A 22,561-nucleotide genomic window follows, 5' to 3' on the forward strand; every position below is an offset into this window, starting at 1 on the left:
AACTCTGTTTGACCTGAAGCTTCAAGTCAACTGCAAACCCCTTGTTTCACATTCCAAAATAAAATTAATGTTTTATTTTGTTGCAGTAGTCTGTATATAAATATCCTAGGGGAAATAAAGCAAAGTCTCCAGAGACCTCTAGTGTTTCCATTTAATATCTGCAGTGGATCATGACATGCACAGCAAGCACTGGAAAAGAGATACCTTCTGTAAAAAGAATGAAAAGTAAATGGGTACAGCACGGGGAGTTTACCATTGTTGAAATAAGCAGAATTACAGGGAGCAGTAAAAAGGGTTTCGTAAGAATTAAATAAAAATAAATAAAGAGTGTGTTTTGAGGTAGGACTTAGATTTGAAGTGGTAGGCAGTTGTAATGTGGAAATGTGGTGGTTTTCAAGAAATAATACGAATGATCTCTTTTATCTGTAATTTTCAAACTTGCTGATAATGAACACGTTTCTTGTTTCACACAGAGATGTTGCCAAGAATGCTTTGCTGCGCTGGCGTGCATTTATTTATTGGACATTCCTAGGAGTGTTTGATGCTCTAGTATTTTTCTTTGGTGCCTATTTATTGTTAGACAACACAGTTGTGACCAGCAATGGACAGGTTAGTGCTGGATTTCATCAGTCAATCGTATTTTTTTTTAATGCCAATTGTGAAATAAACCTAGTTTTAATTGTATTCTTCAATATTTCATACAAGATGATAACTTTTTATGATTTACAGTAAGATAGATGGATTATCTTTAACAAAATCTGAACTATGCAATGAAACATACTGTGTATTAGTAAGCAGAGACATAGGATTGGATACTAATTAGGAGAAATATATAACATAAATGCCACGTATTACTTCTGAATTTATGCAGTAAATTTTCAGTTCCATACTTAACATGCCATCTGATGAATATCTGTTTAACATGTCAAAAGACTCTTGGTAGAGTAGTTATAAATGTTCATAAAAGATCTTAAATATAACAAGCTTTTTAATGGTTTAATTATTTTTGACATATAGCAGCTTAAAATAATCTATCTCTACTTGCTTTGCAGTCACATGAATGCAAATTTTATGAACTTTTGCATTTTATTTATTTTATCCATTGATATTTTGGTCTATTTTATTTGTGTGCTTTTTTTCTTTTTGCTACTTGCTTCTCTTCCTATCCTCAGCTAATGACAACCAGCACTCACATGGTAAGACTATTGTGGATTTGTCATGATACCCATTTCATCTTTCACTGTTCTTAAATTAAACTGTTAAAGAGCAGTAAAATATCATTTAAGCCTATAGTTAGAAAATGTTCTTTATAGCTACTCTATAAGCAGTTTAAATAAAAGGAACTTTGTATAAAGTATATTGAGGTATATGAGGTGTGGTAAAGAACCATGAACTCTAAAAAAGCTTTTTGCTTCCTTGCATTTTGTTATTCTGTTGTATGCTTTTCTGTAACCTACATTTTGTTGCTGACTCTCTGCTGTAGAAATTTTTTACAGCTTATGCTTTAGTGTGCTTTAATAGGTTCAAAAAACATTCTCAAATTGAGAGAAAAAATAAACCCTACACAGTTTTGTTGCCTGTATGCAACATGCACGTTTGCTAGAAATGTAGTGTTCAGATACCATTAAAAACCACCTTTGGGACATCTGTCAGGGAAATGAACTTCTAGTCTGAGAGAGAACACTTGTTAAAAAGGATTTTATGTAAGGACAGAATGAACTTCCTCGAGACAGAACTGTACAGTGCTCTACAGCTTTTTTTGGTACCATTATGCTCTCTGCTAGATGTCCAAAATTCTTCGTCACTGTATACTTACAGTACTGAAAATTAGACTTATTGTACCTGTACCAATCTTGTAAACAGTTTGTATTGCAAATATTCTGGCTCAGTTCCTTTCTGAAATTGTAGTTGTCTTTCATTGCACACATTCAATCTAATTCTAAGGCTCTAAAGTCAGATTAATGCTGAATTCTCAAATTTCAAATGTTGAAGTCTACAACCAGATACTCATGTTAACATTTGAAGATAATGTGTTGGGGAGACATTCTGAGTCTTGAGTGTCTGTGTTAGAAAATTTGTCTTTATTGGGGATGCATGGCTGTGTTTTTGTATAAAACTTGGGAGATATTGAGTTGAAATTTTAGTTTTAAAGGTTTGAAAATTTCAAGTGTTCAGGAATAGTCAGAGACAGGTATGTGAGTTTATACACCCATGAATGCTAATAGGTGTTAATAGCTATTTCCCAGTTTTTAAATTACCCTTACATCTGGAAAAAGTCATTGATGAATTTGAAGGTTTGAAAGGTTTGCTACTGCAACAAAAATGTTATCATTGAACAGGGAAAAGATAAAAAGCAGTAAAGAACATAAAAAAGAGGTGACAGTAACACTAATGCCATAAGTGATATGTAATGATACAAGTCAAGTTCCAGATTGTTAAAATAGGTACTAAAGGAAAAATTTTGATTTTTTTTTCCCCACAAATGAACTAATCACTATTATCACAAAATTAGTAAAAAATGAACAAAGTCAGTATCTTTCCCATACAATGATGCCTGTCAGACTAAAATGAACATATCATTAAGCTTGCCTCCAAACACAGTTCCCCCCAAAATGTTTCTCAGTGTTTTGAAATTAGTTTGAAACTGTTTGCTTCCTGTAGTATGATATTACTAGAATAATGGAAACATATACTTCAAATTACTGAGATCTACTTCATAAATGCCTCCATTGGTCATTTTCTAGTAAGCAAAACTAAGATGCCAAAGATTTATCTCCTATCAATTGTTATTAATTTGTGATACTGATTTGTGTGTATGATGTTCCACTATGGATAGGGCATCAAGGTTGGTGTTGCAAAAACCAACTAGTTAGAAACGAACTACAGAAGAAAGGTAAGAAGAAAGGGAGGCACTGTAGAAGTCATTGCAGATTGCAAATGTCATCTTAGTTTACCCATATAATAAAATGTATTTCCTGGGTGATTTTCTTTATTTTAACGTTTGATACAGAGTACATTAAATGCAATTAAGCTGGGTTGAGAAGAGACCAAGTAAAAAAGAGTAACAGAATGAGAAATACAAAACAAGAAGGAAGATAGGTGAGCAGAATGCTGAACTGGAACATGGAACATCAACAAATACAGTCACAGGAGGAGGAAGGGAAATTTTGGATAGGCTGGGTGCAGGACATAAGAAAATAGTTGTTAATAAACTAGATGTTAACAAACAGACTTAGAAAAGAATGATTCATTGCCTGAAGGCATGAGTAGTACCTTGAGACATTCAATGCTAAAAAGACGTTGTGAATTCTTGTAACTCACACTTTCCCATATTGCTTTACTTACCTTTCTCTGTGCCAAAGTAGCAGCTTTATGGATCTCGTCCCTGTGCTGGGACTTCACTTTCTGAGTCAATAAGATGGGTGGATAGAGGGGTTTATTTGCAGACCAGTGTTTTCTGTCTAGCCTAACAGACAGGGAAAGGTTGTTTCAAATTCTTTATTTCATCTAGCAGCTTTTATTGCAAATATGGCCGAATTTGTTCAGTATGCAGAAACTTAGACTGACAGTAGGGTCTCTGAGAGGTTATGACACTAGAATATTGTAAAATTTAACTGCAAGAAGCAAATTGGTAAACAGAATGATTGGAAGTTGCTGATCCAGATTCCTGTCTGGTGTTAACTGCAAAGGTTTTTATAGGGCACGGAAAGTAGAATGATGGCATGTGCCTATTACACATTGAAGTAAAAGATCAAAATGCTGAAGATTTTCTGAATTTTTTATCTAGTTAGTGTTCAATAGACTCCGTCACACAGTAAGTAGTTTTAGAATAGTGAAATGATTATGGAGAATAATTAATCTTTTGGCCAGTAATTTGTTTATTTTAGGTTTTTTTTCCATTCACAGTTGATTGCATTATCTTAGCCTAGCTTCCTACTGATTTATGTCCTGTGGCTGGCTGTGGTCTTCTTTCACAATTTTTGATGCAACATCGTATTTGTGTGATCAACTTCCCACATGGATACCCTGTCATGTAATATTGGGTGAGCTCATACAGAAAAGTGTAGATAGGACATGATCCAGTTCAACCACTGCTCTGTGCAGGGCTAATTAAAATCAATTTGCTGAAGGCTTTGTCTAGTCTTTTTCAGGTTTTCAGTATCTCTGAAGATGCAGATTCCATAACCTTCCAGGGCAACCTATTCCAATGTTTTTCTGTCTTCATGGTGGAAAAGTTTCTCACAATACCTAAACAGAATATTTCTTGTTGTTGAAGAGAGATTTGTTCCAGTTCTTCATCTTTGTAGTTCTTCAGGTATTTGTGGGCAGCTGCTAGATTTTCTCAACCTTCCCTTCACCAGACTAAGTGCTGTGCCCCTCTTTGCAGAAGAGCTGTAGGCTGCTAAATGCCTTGGTTATCTGCCACTGACCATTTCCTATTTTTTTCACATCACTCATGAACTGAGGGGCCCAAAATCGAGCAGTGTTCCAGGTTCAACCTCACTGTAGCCACGTAGATGGGAATAAAAGCCTTTCTTCAGTGTCCATGTTCCTCCCAGTTGCTGTGCAGTTTACCTTATGTATAAAGAGGGCACAATATAGGCTTGTATTCAGCCTGGGGTCCACATAACCCCACTGCAACTTCCTTTTCAGCAGGATCGTTGCACAGCCAGTCAGTTGCTGGATTGCTACTCCATCATAGGCATAAATCTTTGCACTTCTCCTTACTTAATTCTGTAAGGTATCTGTTAGCTGCTTCTCAAATCAGCAGAGGTCCTTCTGGATTGAAACTCTGTCATTCATTATTTCAGCTATTCTCTATTTTTATACCACCTGGTAGTTTGCTAATGATAGTCTGTCATCATCCAGTTACTGACAGGGATATTCCACGATTTCCAGCCCAGTTTGCTATTCATAGTGTGGTTGACTGATTAACATAAGCCAGCCATCCATCAGGAACTTTTGAATCCAGTGGTTCAATCAGTTTTCAGCTGTAGTAGTAGTCCATTTAGCCAGCCCCTGCTTCCTTATTGTCCAAGTGTCCAAGTGTCAAATGCCTTGTTAAATTCAAAATATATTGGATCCACTGCTTTTCCTCCTTAAGAACAACTCAACCTGTTGGTCCCACACTATTACCTGCTCCTTTTCTTCCCAAGCTTTACTGCTAAATGCAAGGAGCAGGTCTTGCTTGTGAAGACTAATATCCAGAGTATTGAGTAATTGAGCATTTTCTTTGAAACCTTGCACTAGGTTGTCTTACCACTATATCAGCGGACTGGCATTCTTCCTTTGAAACTAGGATATCTGTAAATATCCTTTTTGTCTCCCTCAACACCCCTCAGTAATCCTAGGTAGAACTGAGTTTTGTCTGTGTTTCGTTCCTCTGCTTTTATGCTGTATGCTACATTGTCATCTCTTGAATGTTCCCATTTTGTCTTTTTGTCCATGCAGTAACATTCTACTTTGCCAACTGAATATTCTGCTGAAATTCCATGCCTGCATGGAAGTTGTCTCACTCTTGAAGTCGTAACTGCAGAAGGGAGTTCATGAGATCTCAACAGTTACCCTTCCAAGTAATTCAGATCTCTTGGACACTTCTCTTTCATGGGTGCAATACCCTGAATCAAACACAGTCTCTTCTAAAATACAGTGTCCTAACTATTGCTTACTTTCCCAGTATTTCTCTGGATCCTGAACCTGGTCATCTGGTAGCTGCTGAAGTCCAAGCTATCCTCTGTGACAGTATTCACCACTAGTTCTTCCCTGCATCAGCATTAATGGTCATTTCTGCCCACTTGAAAAGCTGAAGTGTTTCTATGTCATTATGCAAGTGGGGAGAAAATGAACACAAGTTAAAAGGGTTTTATCTTAAAACATATGCGGACATTTTTGTACTTGTATGGTTATAACATTGTTATGCTTATCTGTATAACATGCTGTTGAACCTCCAAGAAATTGTTGGATGCCAAGGACATCCAACAGAGAAGGGAAATCGGAAAAAATATGACGTCCAAGAAGATTGATGAAATGACTGCAGTTTGTTTTTCAATCTCAATGATTTGTTAAATGTGCTACCCTTGATTTTTTATTAGGAAATACATATGTGAACTTCAGGTTCAGAGCATTGGTTATGGTCCTTTTCTGGCTGTCTGAAATCTGAGGTGTGTACACACAGAGCAAATAACCACATAACTTTGCACTGGATAGATCATGCAGGAATTAAGTTTTTGCTCAAATGTCAGTTCATGATACAAAGCAATACTAAGCTTTAAGATGTTTACTCTGAACAATTCACAACACAGTGGACAATATTGCCTATAACTGCTTTGGACCATTTTTTATAGATGTTTGGAACTTGGACCTTTGGAACAGTGGTCTTCACTGTGCTTGTATTCACGGTTACATTTAAGGTAAGGTATGCTGTATTTTATCCACTGAAACTTTCTTAAAACTTGTTTTTTTAATTGTTGCTTTCTTATATTGATTTCTTTCTATTACCATGCATTGTTTTATTACTTTAAGTAAAGAGTTTGCTATCTGTGCCTTCTTAACTGTGCTCAAACTTCAAAGATGTTTTTAACTAATACTGTGTAGAATTCTTCCCTATTTTCAAAAGGTATAATTCTGTTTTAGCTCCTGCTTGGAATTCTTGTTGTGTCTAGATAGTAATAACATCATATAATATCTCTTTTTTTCAGCTTGCACTAGATACACATTATTGGACGTGGATAAATCACTTCATGATCTGGGGATCACTGGTATTCTACATTGTCTTTTCTCTGCTCTGGGGAGGAATTATTTGGTATGAGCCCCTAATATTAATTGCATTGCAAAAGTTGTTTCAGAAACAAAGCTGTTAATATTTCACCTTTTTGTCACAGAATTAAATATAGCCTTTATACAATGCAGAACTCTGGACAGTGCTCAGCTCTTCTATCAATGAATGTCTGCTAAAATCTTATAAAAGAAGAATACAAGGAGAGTATCAGACCCCAGACTACTACTGGGTTTATCTCAGTAGTGTCAGTCAAAAGCAGCCCAAGGGTTGCTTCAAGGAGCTGATGTTGCCTTTCTGAGTCAAAAGGTCACAGAATAGGTCAATGACTGTGCAGTTGGTGACTACCCATCTACCTGCTGGGCTTGTGTTGGAAGCTAGCTGTAGCAGTCAAAACTAGAGATAGGGAGTGGGACTCAATATTGAAGTGATGTGGATGTCCAAGAGTCAGTCCTGTGTTTGAGCTCACTGTTTTGCCTCCTTACTTAGCAAAGTGGAGTTACTGTAGGTGTCTGATTGCCTACTTATTGATGTTGGCAAGAAGCTTTGTAAGAATCAGTATAATTCTTGTGCATAGCCAATTTAAAGTATTGGGGTGTTTTGCTATTAAAAGTTCTGTGTACTTGAAACCAAAGTTTTTGGAAAGGAAATCAAGCTGGAACAAGTTCAGTTCCTTACTGTACCTGATTGCCATCAGGAGCTGGAAATTTTGTTTCACACTTGTAGAGATGTCAGTTACAAGGCCATCTTTTGAACTACTGCTGGAGTAATTCTACTTTGATTACACAATATTTTGGGGGACCAGAGAGGGTGGGGACTAACTATTGCTTTGTCATTAAGATGCCATTTAATTTAGAAAAGGGCTTTGTATTTAGGGTGTCTTTTGCAAATGAGTAACTACCTCTTAACTCCTTGGATATTTAGCTGCCTCTTTTTTTTTTTCTAGTAATATCAGATCTCAGTTTCTTCAGCATCTGTTTGCAGAAGTGACATTTTCCCAGATAATGTTTTCCAACCAACCTTGCTGCTGTGTATTAGAGATGTGACTGTGTGTATATAAAAATGTATTTTAGCTTAGTTACCTTTTTAGTATGTAAATACTATGAAATTTTGGAAACTGTCAGGAAACTGCCCTACTGGTTTTACACTGCAGTGTTGCTGCAAACTGTCCTTGATCTTGGCTCTCAATGATTATGGCCTCTGATTCCCAGTAACATACAGTGATGGCATTTTAATGATCATGCAACTGCATGGAATACAGGGAGATACTGAAGAGAAGGTATTAATAGTGTGGTTGGATTAACAACGTGGTGAGCAAGATGGGGAGAATAACATGAAAGCATTAGAGATGCTTAGGGGAGCCTGAGAGGTATGAAAACAAGTGTGGTTAACAAGCCTTACTCTGAGGATACATACAAAGCAGTGTGCCTTGGCAAAGACCAGGGGAATGGTGGGTGAGACACAGAAGAAAGGTGGAAAATACCTGGGGGAAGATGAGAGTACATTTAAGAGCATAAACACGTTAAGAATGAACTTAATTTAACTTTGCAAGGGAGAGACACTGTGGCAGGGAGGGGACAGCATATTTCCTGCAGTCCTGCAGTCTGGAAGACAAAAGGAAGGTAGTTCTCTCCAGATGATGCATGGTTAGCTCTCCATTTCAGAAGACTGGGATGGATGAACTCCCACAAACTGGGAAACTGAACCTGAAGTAATTCATCATTGGCATAATTCTTATATTTAATACTGTCATCTTTTCTTTTGTGTACTGAGGTGTAATAATTATTTTATCTTTTTTCCTCCCAGGCCTTTTCTCAATTATCAGAGGATGTATTACGTGTTCATGCAAATGCTGTCCAGTGGTCCTGCATGGCTGGGTATAATTCTGCTCATAACCGTCAGCCTTCTTCCAGATGTTCTGAAGAAGGTCTTATGCAGGCAGTTGTGGCCTACAGCAACAGAAAGAATCCAGGTAAATAATCTTTTTCATTGTGAAGTTAGGGGGTTTTTGTATTACAAATGCCTGATCACCTACACCAAGGTCAGAGATTAGAGCAGAGGTTTCCCATCTGTGGTGTCTGAACAATATGGTGAAAGATGCTGCCTGTTATTTACATGGTGGCATTAACCTGAATCCTGAGGCAACACTTGTGCCTCCATAGCAGCAACCACAGAGAAATCAGCTAATGAGGATGGTGGGATGAGCTACATGGCTCAACATGATTTTTGATTTGAGGAGATAAGAAGAGCAAGGGGGATTGGGATCTCCATAAGGGTAGATAAGAGGCACTTACATCTGATAACATACTGATGCCTGTTAAAAAACCACATGTATTAAAACTTACTCCTATTAATAATTTTTTCCTCTTTTGTATTTCAACTTATATTTTGCTTGTTCTGATGCATTATTTGTACATAAATGTGCCTTGCTGTGCAAATGGGAGGAGGATTTTAAAATCTATTCTCTTTCATCTGATCAGCCCAAAAGGAGAAATGACTGTATAAATACAGGCCAGCTCCTCTAAGGCTGGAGATGAAGCCAGGTTCTGTGGGAAGGACATGAGTAGAAAATGTCTGCTGTATTTTAAGCACAGTAAACTTTTATATATTATATATGTTAGAATGTGAAGGACAGTAGAGGTGCTGAACTTTAAACCTAATGTTACTGCCCTTGCCCTTTTCAGCCCATCAGCTGCCACCAGTAGGTTAAAAGAAAGAGTTACCAACAACGGAAGGGATTAGGTAGGATTTTGATGTTTAATTGAGAAGGTACTTTGCATTAAGAGGAAAGGAATAAAGGAACTTTGCTACCATGGAAAACAAAATATCCCTGTGGCAAATCTAAAACCCTCTGCCACTGCTTTGTATTCCTAGAATATACAGGTGTAATAATGCCTCACTTCAAGAATGAATAAAGAATAGCAGGAAAGCATTCCCAGGCAGATCAATATTTAATGTTTTTTTTTCATTTGGAGATCTTAGATGTCTCTTTTCCATTTGTACTACTTGTGGAAGGAGTTGACCTCAGTATAGATTCTGAATAGTTAATTTAAAAGTCTAAAGAGAGAATGAGCAAGGGTTAAGGTAAAGAAACAAGCTAGTAAATAAAACACTCTAACAAAGGTATCATAGCATTTCTTACAGATACTGTGTATTAGTACTGGAAAATGAATCAATAGTAAAGCAGACTTTGGGCTCAACACTGGCAATATTCATTTTTTAATATTTAGTCAAAGATCTGTGATTTTTAACCAGTTATATTGCTTGTGTTTCTTCTTCCCTCTCTTTGTTTCTTCCTGTCTTCCAATCTGCTTTCTCTAAATAACTGCTACCTTGCTTTAAACATAAATGATGTGTTCGATTGCTTCCTACAATCTTCTGGGGAAATCAGACTAAACATCAGTGCCTTTCTGTTGAGCAGTCCACCATCTTTATGCTTTCTCAGACTTCAAGCAGTCTAAGTTTCTAATGGAACAAAAGGTGACTTTTTTCTGCCTTTCTGCATGCTTGGCCATTTCATTCAAAGGACTTCATAAAGTTTATCATCATAAGTTATTTACCATACTCATTCATTATCTCCATTTGTGATTCATGTCAACTTTATTTTGAGGAATACTTTTTAGTATAGTTTTTTTCCTTCTGTGTATCTCAAAGATTGTTTGAATTGTTGTCACAGTCCATCACTGTCATTATCAATTTTTGTCACTGTTCTTCCTGCATTTTACAGAAAGTTTCTGTCTCAGGAATCTATGACTCTTATACACTCATTTTAATTATTAGTCTGTCTGTAGATGAATGCATGTTGTGTTTCCACTGTACCTGAATAAGTAGGATGGTGGCCACATAAACAAGTGATAATTCTGATTAGGCTGATGTTGCTAGCATACAGAAAATGTAGTACTGGAAACCACTTACACAGTCTTTGGAATACATAAATGTATCTTCTCTGCTGCTAGAAAATGCAGTTTTTTTCTTTTTCAATAATGTATTTTGAAACTTTGAGCTTTCCTTATATTCCCTTTTATTAAATTCTATTCTCTTTCTAGACAGAAAACATCTCAAGATCAGAAAGCTTATGACATTATTTAATATAAAAGTAAAAGAAATGCTAGTAAATCTTGTTTCCCCTACAGTCTGCAAGAAAACTATTTTGTACTTAATATTCAGAGACTGTTGGTTTCTACTGAGGATTTTAAATCTTTCTTTCTTAAGTGGTTAAGATAAAAAATGTTTTTCCTCCTTCTTTCCCCCTCAAAAATATATAGTCAATAAAATTTACTGCAATTATGTAAATTAGAGGAAAAATATTTTTTTTCACTATTGAAAATTCTGACTAAAATTGTCTCTTAAGTGCCTTAGGATTGGTTTGAACTGAGATTAAAAATAATTATTTAAAATGCACTGCATTCCAAAAAGTGATATTGTTTTCTTTATAACAAAAAGGCTTCGGGAACAATTGAAAAGACTAACATAGGACTAGTAACCATTTCCCAGGTTACTAAATTAGTTCTACTCAGGCAATAAAAATGCATTAAGCCTTTGATGCAGTTCTTATACTTCTAAATTTTTCAATGTATTCAGTTATGGAGAGTCACTCCAGTGTGTGGTGAGTGATTGTTTGCCATCATTAACATTTAGATGTTTTTAAACATACCACATATAGCTCTGGGGTTTTTTCAGAGAGCTTTCCTGAGAGATATATATACACACACACATACAGATATATGTGTATATACATACATATATGTATATAGAAATATATATATGTGCATGTATATTAATAATTATATATATGCACATATCAACTGTTTTCTTGGGCTAAAACACTACTTCTGCAAAAGCTTTGGAGGAATCTGTTGCCTTTTGGTAATTCCAGTCAAAATCTACTTATTTCTTTTACATGTAGTCTCTGCAACTCTGGCTCAATGACAAACTGAATTTTGTGCTTTAACTAGTGATTGTGCAGCTGTGAGGTTTCTTTCAGCTTTTACTTTTAAAAAGTAATAGGGTATCTTTTTTTAATATATCCAATCTACTTTGATTATATTTTCTTTTTTTTATTCTTGTTTTGTTAGTAGCAGAATTTCAGCTGCTCTGTTACGGAAAATATAAATTCAATTTAAATTATCCGATTTCCATTTTTATAGTTTTCACTTTGACTGACAGTGTTTCAGTAATTCCAAGTATTTGGTAGCTGAAATACCAGGTGTTTAGCTTCTGAACTGTAAATTACTTCTGTACTTTCATCCCCTTTTAAAAAAGTATTTTTCTTTTTCTCTTTTTTACTTGATTTTTTACTTCGCTTTCACTCAATCAGAAGCTTGGGCCATCAGCAATGTTATGAGATTTTTACCCTTTGCTGCACCTGGGGAAACTCAAAGTGGTCCTTTTGCCTGGGGAAGCTTCTCTGGAGATTCATCATTCTTCTGTTCTGCAGTGGGCTTAGCTGCTGTTGAGTAACTGCACTGGGCACTCAGAGGAGTGTTCACCAGCAAACTGCTGCCTTTGTCACGTGTCAGGCTCCTTCTCTGTGGAAGCAAAGCAATGGATCTTGCTGTTGCAATATTTGAATGCTGTGAAAAGTTTCCTTGGCAACTCCTGGGTCCTCTCTGCCCATAGTGTAATGACTTAGGCTGTAAGTCAGCCTTCATTAGCACCGCCCCATCACCTCCGTGTGGGGCACTCCCTTCAGCCGCCAGTTGTTCCGGGGAGTAGTGGAGTGGGATGTCCACGACTTAATGTAGGATTGATTTTGGTAGCACAGGCACCTCTCCCATTCAGTACAGGTTATTGTTAGAGGGGCAGGACGTATAGCCCACAGTACTTAGTTTAGTGCTTTTGAGAGTAATTTTTTAACAGAGTTTGAAATGGAATTAAAAACACCCTCAAATGATTAATCTCAGGATCCAGAAATAGAAACCTTGTTTTACACTGGATAACCTTTCCTTTTTAAATCTATCAGAAAATCCATCACTTTTATAGGACTTTGCTATAACAGTTACCAAATGGTACAATTCATTCACATTTCTTGTATTCAGCAAGAGTCTCACTGTTTTTCCTCATCCTTGCAGAAGAGTATGAGACATAAAACAGCCCAAAATGCACTGACGAACTGCGATGGGCCACTTCTTGAAGGAAATCTTTCACCTTCCGAGCCATAATTAGATCAAAGCTAGGTAACAGTACTGTACGTGTTGCCAATTTGGATTAATTTCTATTGGTGCTATTTACAAACCAACTGTTTCCTCCAGAGTTTTTGATGTACTTTATCAGTATTGATACAAAATCATTATGTTTTACTTGGAGAGCCTAGTTTTTGCAAGAGATGTTCCATGCCACAGGTAAGATCTTTTTGTCTCAGAAACTTAATCATGTAAAGCAAACCAATAAATCAATATATCCATATTCATGTCCTATTAATACATTGTATTATGTATAGATGTTCTGTGACATTTCTTCTATAAGAACTGCAGTCATCATTGTAGTGTACACTCACATTACACCACAATACAGAATACATAAAGTCAGAGATAATTCTTACCCACGAGTAGTTTATCCGTCATCTTTCATGTTCTTGAATATGTATATAGACTAAATGCAGATGGTAACGTGAAGATAATCACAGTGAGTTACTTGTCAATAGGACCTTGAGTCAGAAGGCTGGGGCTGTTCATCTGACAGTGTCTGCCACAGTGCTGTGTTCTTTACACACCAGAGCATTGCTGTGTCACTGCTTCAGATCAAGAGAGAAGTGTGATAATTCGGCTGAATATCTGAGACAGCACCATAAGTGGTGAACTAAATTCCCCAAACATAAGGCCAGCAGAGTGAAGTTCTTTGCTTTATGTCATCTCCTTGCTATGCCACTGCTTACACAAACGAGTAAGGAGGTACTCTTTATTCTAATGATTCCCACCTGAATGCAACGACTGTTCCAGTCCCTTCATGCTCTCCTGACCCCAAAAGCAGCATATGAGAAACTAAGTGAAAGTGCAAAGTTAGCAGTATGTGAAAAGGACAGATGTCATGTCCTCTGTGGGCTGTAGGACTTTAAAGTAGCTGAAGGTAAACTAAAATAGCTGATTTGCTTTTAATGACTTTACACAAGTAGTAGTAGAAAACACCAACAAACTTCCTTCCTACCAAGCTTCAGGCTTGGTAAAGGCTCTTGTCTCAGAACCATGTGTAGAAAAAAGCATTTTATTTTTAGAATTATCTGTGGTAACTAAAATGCTTCACTTTCTAGCTGAAAGAATAGGAAAATTAATTACCAAACTGTATGACCACTCCCTCTTACATTTCCAAAGCAAATCTGCTAATCTGTTACCTGATTTTTTATGTAATAATGTTGCTATTTGGTCTATATGTGTTTAAAAGAACCTAGGCCTCACTGTGGTGTGCAGTTTAGGATAGTTTTGTGACCTTTCCAAGAGTGTCTTTTTTTAAGAGCACTTTCAGATTGCTCTAGGTTATGCAAGAGTAGTGTTCCAAGTTTGTGATCGGCATTAAAGTGTCGTGTTACATTGCAGCCAAAGTTCCAGAAGCCACATCATTAAAGCCACATCATTAAAATTTGTGTTGTGATTTTGTCCTTTTGCTACTGGGTTCTGATTAACAGGGAAGAAGGGGATGATTAAGAATAGACAAATAAGTGATTCATATAGCATTCATGGAGAGATGGGTGAATAACATTGCTTTGAACCATGTTTATAATGCATTTAGATACCTCTATACCTGGAAATTATATGTGCATTTAGTGAATAGAATTTTATAAACTCATTGGGGAAAGGGCTGTGCTAGTTTTATTTCAGTTTGTGCACGTCCAGACTCTTGTCATGCATCTGTGGTGTTCTGTAGTCCTGAGCATTTCCTGAGAAGATGTGCCAATTCTGCCACACTGTGGAGTGATTATGTAAGAAAGATAAATTCTAATGGGCAATTAGACCAAGATAGTATTGAGATGTACAGTATAAATTGCCTATATAAATGCTACACATAACCTAAGCAAGTCTAAAATTCAGTACTGCTTTAGAAGTACAAAGCAAGTGCATTAAACTCTGGAAGCTTCATCTGTTAGCACAAACTGACTGTAAAGGATTTCCTTTCTTTGGAGGTACAGGGCAAAGTACTTGAATCTGTCCTAAAATTCCACATAAGAAGTTCAGGGATAAAACCGGGGGAAATTCCAAAATGAAACATAACCTGGATTTAAAACACTTATATTTGAGGGCAGGCCTCTGTGTCTTCATCTCTTCTCTGAAGAGCCCATTATCAGGTTTAGAAGTTAAGTGTAAAATCATGCCTGGTTCTGTAGGTCTTAATATAAAACTGATCATGTTGAAACTGGTTGATTGCAAAGCAACCCGAGATTATACTTCCACATGAAACAAATAGCCAGAGTGGTGATCTATGTAAAGGTGTTATATACCAAGGGGACAGTGGTTTTATGAAAGAAAACAATTATATACTTTTGACTCCAAGATTGTCTATTTACTGTGTATTTGTTTCTTTTTTTTCCTTTTAACAGAATGCATCAAGGCACTGTCGGGAACACATCTCAGAGTTCACACCTCTTGCCTGTCTGAAAAGCCCAAGATACAGGAGCAGTGACTGCAGCAATTCCCCAGCAAGAAGGTCTAATACTCATTCTAAAAAAGTGATGTTTACGCAGTGGAGAGGCGTTGATTATTCAGTACTTCCATCTGTCTTTGGCTATTCAAATAAGCATTGCCGTTCCAGTGCAGGCTACCACTGCAGTGGGTCAGGTTTGGAAACGTCCATATGACAGAACACCAAGTCAAGCCTTTAAAAACTGGTTTTGTTTATTTATTTTTTCAGGAAACAGACATGTCAAAGAAACATGTTTAACTATATGTGGCTTTTGCTGTCTGAGGTAGCGTTGAGACAAACAGGATCAAGAGCTAGAAGTATGAACCCTTCCAGGCCAATAGGCCTCCTTTTATGTTTTGAACTACTGGAGCAATGAACAATCTGCACAGTCTGGTACTGTGAGACTGGTAGCACTAAAAATTCTCTTCATCCTATGTCAAGACTTCTGTGTATTTACTACTTCTGTCATCTTTAGTGATTTTCTTTGTTACTTGAAGTGCATAGTTTCAGTCAGTGACCTACATTTTGAGATCAACAGTTTTAATTTTCAGCCAGGAGCAATTGTCTCAGTTATCTCAAATGAAATTCTCCTAAAGCATATTTAACAAATGCTGTTTCTGATTTCCTCTGTCCTTTTGTCTTTCTTTGCTCTTTCTGTAGAACAAACTGGTGTTTCCTCTGTGCAAATCTGCTTTCAAGAAACACTCTCTAATGTTCACTTCCTTGTAAGTGGCCAAATCAGGGCTATGTATGGTTTTGGTTAGTTTTCCCTTGTAGAAAGGTAGGCAAAGCAATCCTCATGTAGAGTATGCACACACAATATGAAGTCAAGTTGGCTGTTAAATAGGTAAATATCACCTATTAAATAGGTAAATATCAATGTTGGTATCTACTTATAAACTGAATGTAAGCATTTTGTCTGAAACATCTTCGAATTTGTCAAAGATGCACATTATCTGGTGTTCTCACTTCTTATCCCTATGATTGTAAAATAAATATAGCAGAGAGTGCTATATTTGACACAGTTTGTTGGTTTTTGTCTTAAAAGAAGAAAAGCTGGTTTTCTGGATGAGTATCTTTTACTGTCTTGATTCATCCTCTTAATTCTGATTTTTTTTGTGTGTGTGCATGTGTGGTTAGATACTGGCTAATGGGCTTGGTAGATGTATTACAAAGCACACAGCTGTTAGCTTTTGCAAGCAAACCACGAGGTGGCACACAACTGTTGACTAACAGTTGAACCACAGTTGGGATATAGAAACTGGTTTGACTGCAAGGATTCTGTTTGAATTCCCATGAGAATGACAGCCAACTTGCACTTCTGTTTTCTCTGCTACATTTATGTTACCTTGCAATAATTCAACTATTAGCTGCATCCTTGTGTTGTTTCTTTAGTCCAGTGTTTTATTTTGGGGTGCAAAAATACCTGAAGGAGTAATCCGATTTCAGTCAATTTCAGCTTGGTGGTTACAATTGATTAACAGCCATCCTTATTCAATACATCTGCGAGGACATTACCTCAAAGTTTATTTCAGTGTGAAAACAAAATATTTGGAATCAGAGCTGCAGCACTTACTGGAAGACCTGGCCAAGACATTGTTAGTTGTCTTAGTGGACAAGAGTGGCAAAGAAAAATTATTTCCCTTTTTGTGTTTTACAAGAAAAAACAGAGGCAAAAGAAGTTAACTTACTACTTTACTTTTTAATAAAAGAAAAATGAACTTAGAAGGAAATGTTCCTCACAGTATTCTGAGTAGTTTTCATATTAAACAAACAGTGATTTGTTATTAAATGCCCTGGGCCAAGCAGAGATTGTAAAGTGACTTATGAAATGTTCAGTATACCAAAGATAACTGAATTTTACAAAGTCTAACAGTGAGCACCACAGATAAAAGTTTTTTATCATTTAACATATAGCACTTTTAAGTTTCAAAGAATGTCCTTATAGCAGTAGCATTATGAAATACATACACATGTGTGGGTGTGTGTACATATACTTGCCATTGCAGACTTGAATGTTGGTCAGTTAGAGCCGTCCCCTACATAAAACACTGGTGTATATATTTTTAAGAAGTTAATATGGGTATACATTTTATACCAGTAGCAGTGACAAATTTCTTGTGTGTAGTTAACAAATTATTTGTAATGTATTTTTTAGAAATCTTAAAATTGCCTTTGCACTGAAATATTTTTCATACTGTAGCTATTTATAAATCTGTTTTACGCATACATTTGTTAACACACCATTTCTATTTTTTTTAAGTACATGTTTTGAAGGCTTTTTTTATAACTATAAGTTTTGGCCACTTAAATTTAGCTTAGAGTGGAGTTGTGGCTGAATGTTAAAATTCTAATGAATGTCAAATTAGAAATACAGGTCTGTTGCGCTATGAGTCTCACCCAAATTATTGATGTTCTGTTGGGATTTGTGATAGCAGTGATTAGAGCACTGTACTTGCAGTGCTATATTATAACTGCTAGCTTTTTTACTCTATAAAGCCTCCTGCTTTTTTACTTTGTGAGTTCTATCTTTTAGCCTTAAATAAGGAAATTTTTGCTTGATGTTTTTGAAAATGCTGCATTCCTGTTCTGCCTACTAACAAAGCAGTTCATTGCAAACTTCATGTAGCCCTGCACTTAGATATTGTTGACAACATTGTTCAGGCTGAAACACCTGTTTAAATGTTTGAGAAATTTTAGTTCAACATGTCATTTTTTGGAGGAGAAAGAATGCTTGAATTTAAGTGGAAGTTTCTGCTTTGATTTAGCAATACTTTTACCTTTAAAAGTTGGTGCTGTCTGTTTGTTAAAATAGACTGTTTAGTGAAATGAACATAAAACATCAACTTGGCTTCACTTGATGTGTTTTTGCTTCAGTCCCTGTTACTATTGCCATGTAAACTTAGTCCACTGCAGCAGGTGTTAACCTGGGAGTTTTACTGCAAAAGATAAAAAGATTAGAAAGTAGAAATAAGGTCAAAATGCATTAGAGTGTTTGATTATGGGTGGGACACTGAAAGGAGACAGATTTTTCTGTATGAAGAAAAAAAAGGAGGAAAGGTCTAAAAATCTATGTAACCTTCTAACCTGCCTCGTTTAAATTGTTGCAGCTTTAACAGCATAATATCTCCATTACTGCTTCTATAAATGTCTTGAAACTGGTAAGCGCTAACCAAATGTACGTGAAGACTTAGAAAGTATTTCAAGCTTTTTGGCCACTGAAGCTCATATATTCCTGCAGTGGCTTGTGGCAAAAGATCTTTTTTGTTTTACCATGTACAATAATTGTTTGTTCAGCCACTTAATGTAAAAGCTTACAGTTTACTTTTTTGCTTGCATTAGCCTGTTTGTCTTGACCCAGCTGGCTTGCAAAAATAAGAGGAAAAAATAGCTTAATTGAGGAACTGCACTACTTTTCTTTTGGAAGCCAGTGGGATCCTTGTGCTCATGCTACTGTCTCTGTTAAAAAAGCTTTAATGGAAATTTGTGGAAGTATTACAAAAGAACATACATGATTCTACTTTGCAGAATAATCAAAAATCAGTTTATATAGCTTTAATTTTTTACCTTATGAAAATTTACCTTATGAAAATTCACAATTTTCCAAGACAATCTACATTGTCTTGGACATAAATTCTGCGCTACGTACACTTTGCATTGTAGAGGTTCTTTCATGATCTAATGTAAAGTAGAATCTGCGAAAGTTGCTGTATGGGCCTGGGGGTAGTTATCTGTGCTTTAAACATTAAAGATGTCTGTAGTCATCAGCACCAAATACTGACACTTATTTTTAATTGAACAATTTTAGGTGCATTTATTTGAAAATAAATCAGCCTTCAAATCTAATATTCAGATTATCTATACTACTACATTGATTTGATTTGAAGAGTCATTGTGTGAATACATTACTGTAAAATTTCTTTTCAGTACTATTTTTAACTTTTATTTCTGTAGACAACCAAATAAATATAACTTGTTTATATTCAGCCACATTTTGGATCCTTATGTAGAATATATAAGCAGGAGATATAAATCTGCTTGCAATAAATATAAACATTCAAGACTGGTTTAAGTTTGCTCACAAGTAATTACAGTAATTCTAGTATGAATATGAGATGGTTTCATATTAGTCTGTAATAAAATGTAAGTATATAAAGAAAACAGAATGAGTATTTGATTCAATTATTGAATATGTTTGTAGTCACGTTCATTTCTTAAGCTGGAGAGGTCCAGTGAACCACCAGAAAAATGATTAAGGGGACTTGGAGCATCTCTCTTATGAGACTCTGCGGGAGCTGGGCCTGTTTAGTCTAGAGGAGAGAAGACTGAGAGGGGATCTCATCAATACATATAGATATCTCAGTGGTGGGTGCCAAGAGGGTAGTTCCAGGCACTTCAGTGCCCAGCAACACAACAAGGAGCAATGGCCTTAAACAAAAACACAAGAAATTCCACCTCAACGTGAAGAAGAACTCCTTTACCTTGAGAGTGGCAGAGCACTGAACAGGCTGCCCAGGGGACTTACGGAATTTCCCTCTCTGGAGACACTCAAAACCCACTGGTATACTTTCCTGTGTCAGCTGCTCTACTTGACCCTGCCTTGGTAGAAGGTTTGGACTGGGTCATCTCCAGATGTCCCTTCCAACCCTACCAGTTCTGTAATTCTGCAATTTTCAGAGTGTATGTAGCCAGCTAAAAAAGCATGCTAATAAAAAGAAATTCAGAGAGGGCTGGAACATGAGCTGGGGGGTGGGGGGGTTGTTCCAAAATGAGTAGAAATTGGTACCAGTCCAGGAGAGCTTTGTTCCTCCTGCACAGATGGAGTAAGTACTAAGGTTCTTTCCAAAGTAAACTCCTAAGCTACACACAAGAAGGTCTGGTACACAGTTCTGCTGTGTGAGGTACCCAGAGCAATTTCTCCTTTCTTTTGCAATAATGTCAATTTAAAGAAACTAAAGTAAAAAACAATGTGCTCTGACATCTGAGTTGGTAGCAGCATTCATATATTCTTACAGAAGAGGCTGAGTGCACAGAAAGACCATTGGCTCCATCAGGAAGAAGGTATCCCAGCCAGCCTCCACAAAGCAGTTCATGGTGTCAGGTTTGGTTCCTCTCTCTATAGCTCTGAGGATATGTAGAATGTTTAGGCCTTTGCTTCTATATTGATTTTGCACTTCCCCTAATAAATGTTTCAGAGGAATAGGTTTATATTTATATCAGATTTTATCAAAGCAATATGAGAATGTTGTACCTATCTCCCTTTTGTACATCGAGAAATTTTGTGTTTCTACTGAATGTATTTCTAGAGAAGGTAGTTTGAAGGGGGTAAATACGTAAATATGGAAGATGTTTCTCCCTTTATTGATGCAAAGAAGAAAAAAATGCATAAATTGCAATTAGATAAGATATTACATTGAAACTATGTTTTTGAAAAAAATAATGTGATGATGTATCTGGATTTCATGAAGAAATCCATAACAGTACCCATATGGATGTGTTACCACACGAATTCATTTTGCACATGAAAATACATTTACTTATTTAAAGGAAAAAAAGATAGAAAGTCATTTAAGTGATAAATCATATTCTCAGTCAAATATCATGTGTTTTCCATTATCTTTTAAAGTTATGCTCTTTAAGTAAGTTACATTACATTAAGTTACATTGAAAATTGTTTTTTATATTCTACAGTGAGGCTATTCAATATTTTTTGCAATTTATGCAACACTGTTCTATAAAATCTTTTCTGAAGGTTATCTTGATATGAAGTGAGGTAGGTTGGAGACAGACTGAAGTTCCTTGGTTTTGTTTTTCAAATATTCCGATTTCCTCAGGTGATACTCTACAGGAATTTAGAAACAGTATTTGACTATTCTATTAGAGCTTTGTTGTTGTGTGTTTCCACTGCACATACAGGTGTATTAATTTTCATTTTATTCAAATGCTAAAGCAAAACCCATACCCATTTAAAGGCTTCATTTACACTAGGAAGTGATAAGATAGAGATAAAACCAAATATATCCATTAACTTCCTTCATTATACAGATTAGTTTATCAAGTGCCTAATGTTCCCATCTAGGTTTAAAAGGTTGGGTTTTTTTAAATTGTACCGTGTGATCTTTCTTTTTTAACTAGCAAGTCTGCAGTAAATTAATAATGTTGAGTCTTAATCATTTAAGTGTTTGTTTTCCATTTAAAAGTAACAAACAGTATTCAATTTTAAACTACCAAAAGACTTGTTGTTTTCCATTATTCATTTTGGTTAAGAAATCTCATGGTGCATTATGCTTTTAAAAATACATAGGATGCAGTGTCCTGCTAGGTTCAGAGGCTTCCTATTTCAGGGAGAACTGCTGAGTCTCTCCTTATTTAATGTGGGAAAAACTGGTCTGCTTTTCTTCCTAACAAAGTAAGGAATGTAATTTTTTTTTTTTTTTTTTTTTTTGTAAGTACAGCAACAACTTACCTTGAGATTTCAGACATCTTTTGTAAAGATACTTCATGCTGAAATGTTAACCAAATTTGAAAGCTCTGAATCTTGCCATCTAATAAACACTTCTCTAGAAGAGAAGAAAAAGAAATCCTAGTCCAAGGATGAAGCCATCAAGTGGTATGCTGACTTTTATTTCAGAAAATACTTCCAACCAATTAGCCAGCCTAGAAGAGCATTTTTCTAGGAAGTACTAAACAAGTTGATTCTAGCATGAACAAAATTGCACAGCTAGAGAAAGTGGTAAGTCATTAATTAGGTTGAAATCTAATTGTTTATTGCCATCTATGAAGAGGTAGTGTGTATCATTTTCTTTTAAGTTGTAGCCCAGAAAGAAATATTTCTCCTCTTGAGTGGTTTCAGGCACAAGATCACAAAGTTTGACACTGATGCAGTGACAGAGCTCAGTAACAGTTGGGATTCACTTGGCTTTTAAGTGACTCTTAAAAAGTCCAAATTATATGTTAATTTAGCACAAAAGCCAACTTTGTGCATCATTGTGGTAAAAGGAACTGGTCCAGATGGAAAAAAAGCTGAAGATCCTTCCACTGTAGATTTACTGCAACATGAGTCAGGCTTCTCTGTCTTCGCAAATATAGACCACAGCAGATGATTTGGAATCCACCTTTCTTGAATTGTCCATCTGGAGTTTAACTAGGGTTTCAAACTTTATCCCTGCTCAACTC

At 36.1% G+C, this 22,561-nt stretch overlaps 1 protein-coding gene across 5 annotated transcripts in view; it reads left to right on the forward strand.

Annotated features, from left to right (window-relative positions):
• ATP11A (ATPase phospholipid transporting 11A) overlaps window positions 1–19,446 on the forward strand; it is a gene marked incomplete at its 3' end in the record, with an annotated part of 117,650 nt that extends 98,204 nt beyond the window's left edge. For 2 of the 5 annotated variants that reach the window (XM_083854385.1, XM_083854386.1), the window contains 5 exons: window positions 474–609; window positions 6,345–6,410; window positions 6,699–6,802; window positions 8,582–8,747; window positions 15,303–19,446. In XM_083854385.1, coding sequence (XP_083710511.1) covers window positions 474–609; window positions 6,345–6,410; window positions 6,699–6,802; window positions 8,582–8,747; window positions 15,303–15,560 — 730 coding nt within the window. Of the gene's footprint in view, window positions 1–473; window positions 610–6,344; window positions 6,411–6,698; window positions 6,803–8,581; window positions 8,748–10,166; window positions 10,245–12,846; window positions 12,963–15,302 lie in introns of those variants that run through there. The other 3 variants (XM_083854387.1, XM_083854388.1, XM_083854389.1) reach the window with 3 other exon arrangements.
• Window positions 19,447–22,561: the final 3,115 nt, after the last annotated feature.

This window comes from Zosterops lateralis (assembly GCF_965231275.1).
Source record: "Zosterops lateralis genome assembly, chromosome: 2".
Taxonomy (NCBI): Eukaryota; Metazoa; Chordata; class Aves; order Passeriformes; family Zosteropidae; genus Zosterops; species Zosterops lateralis.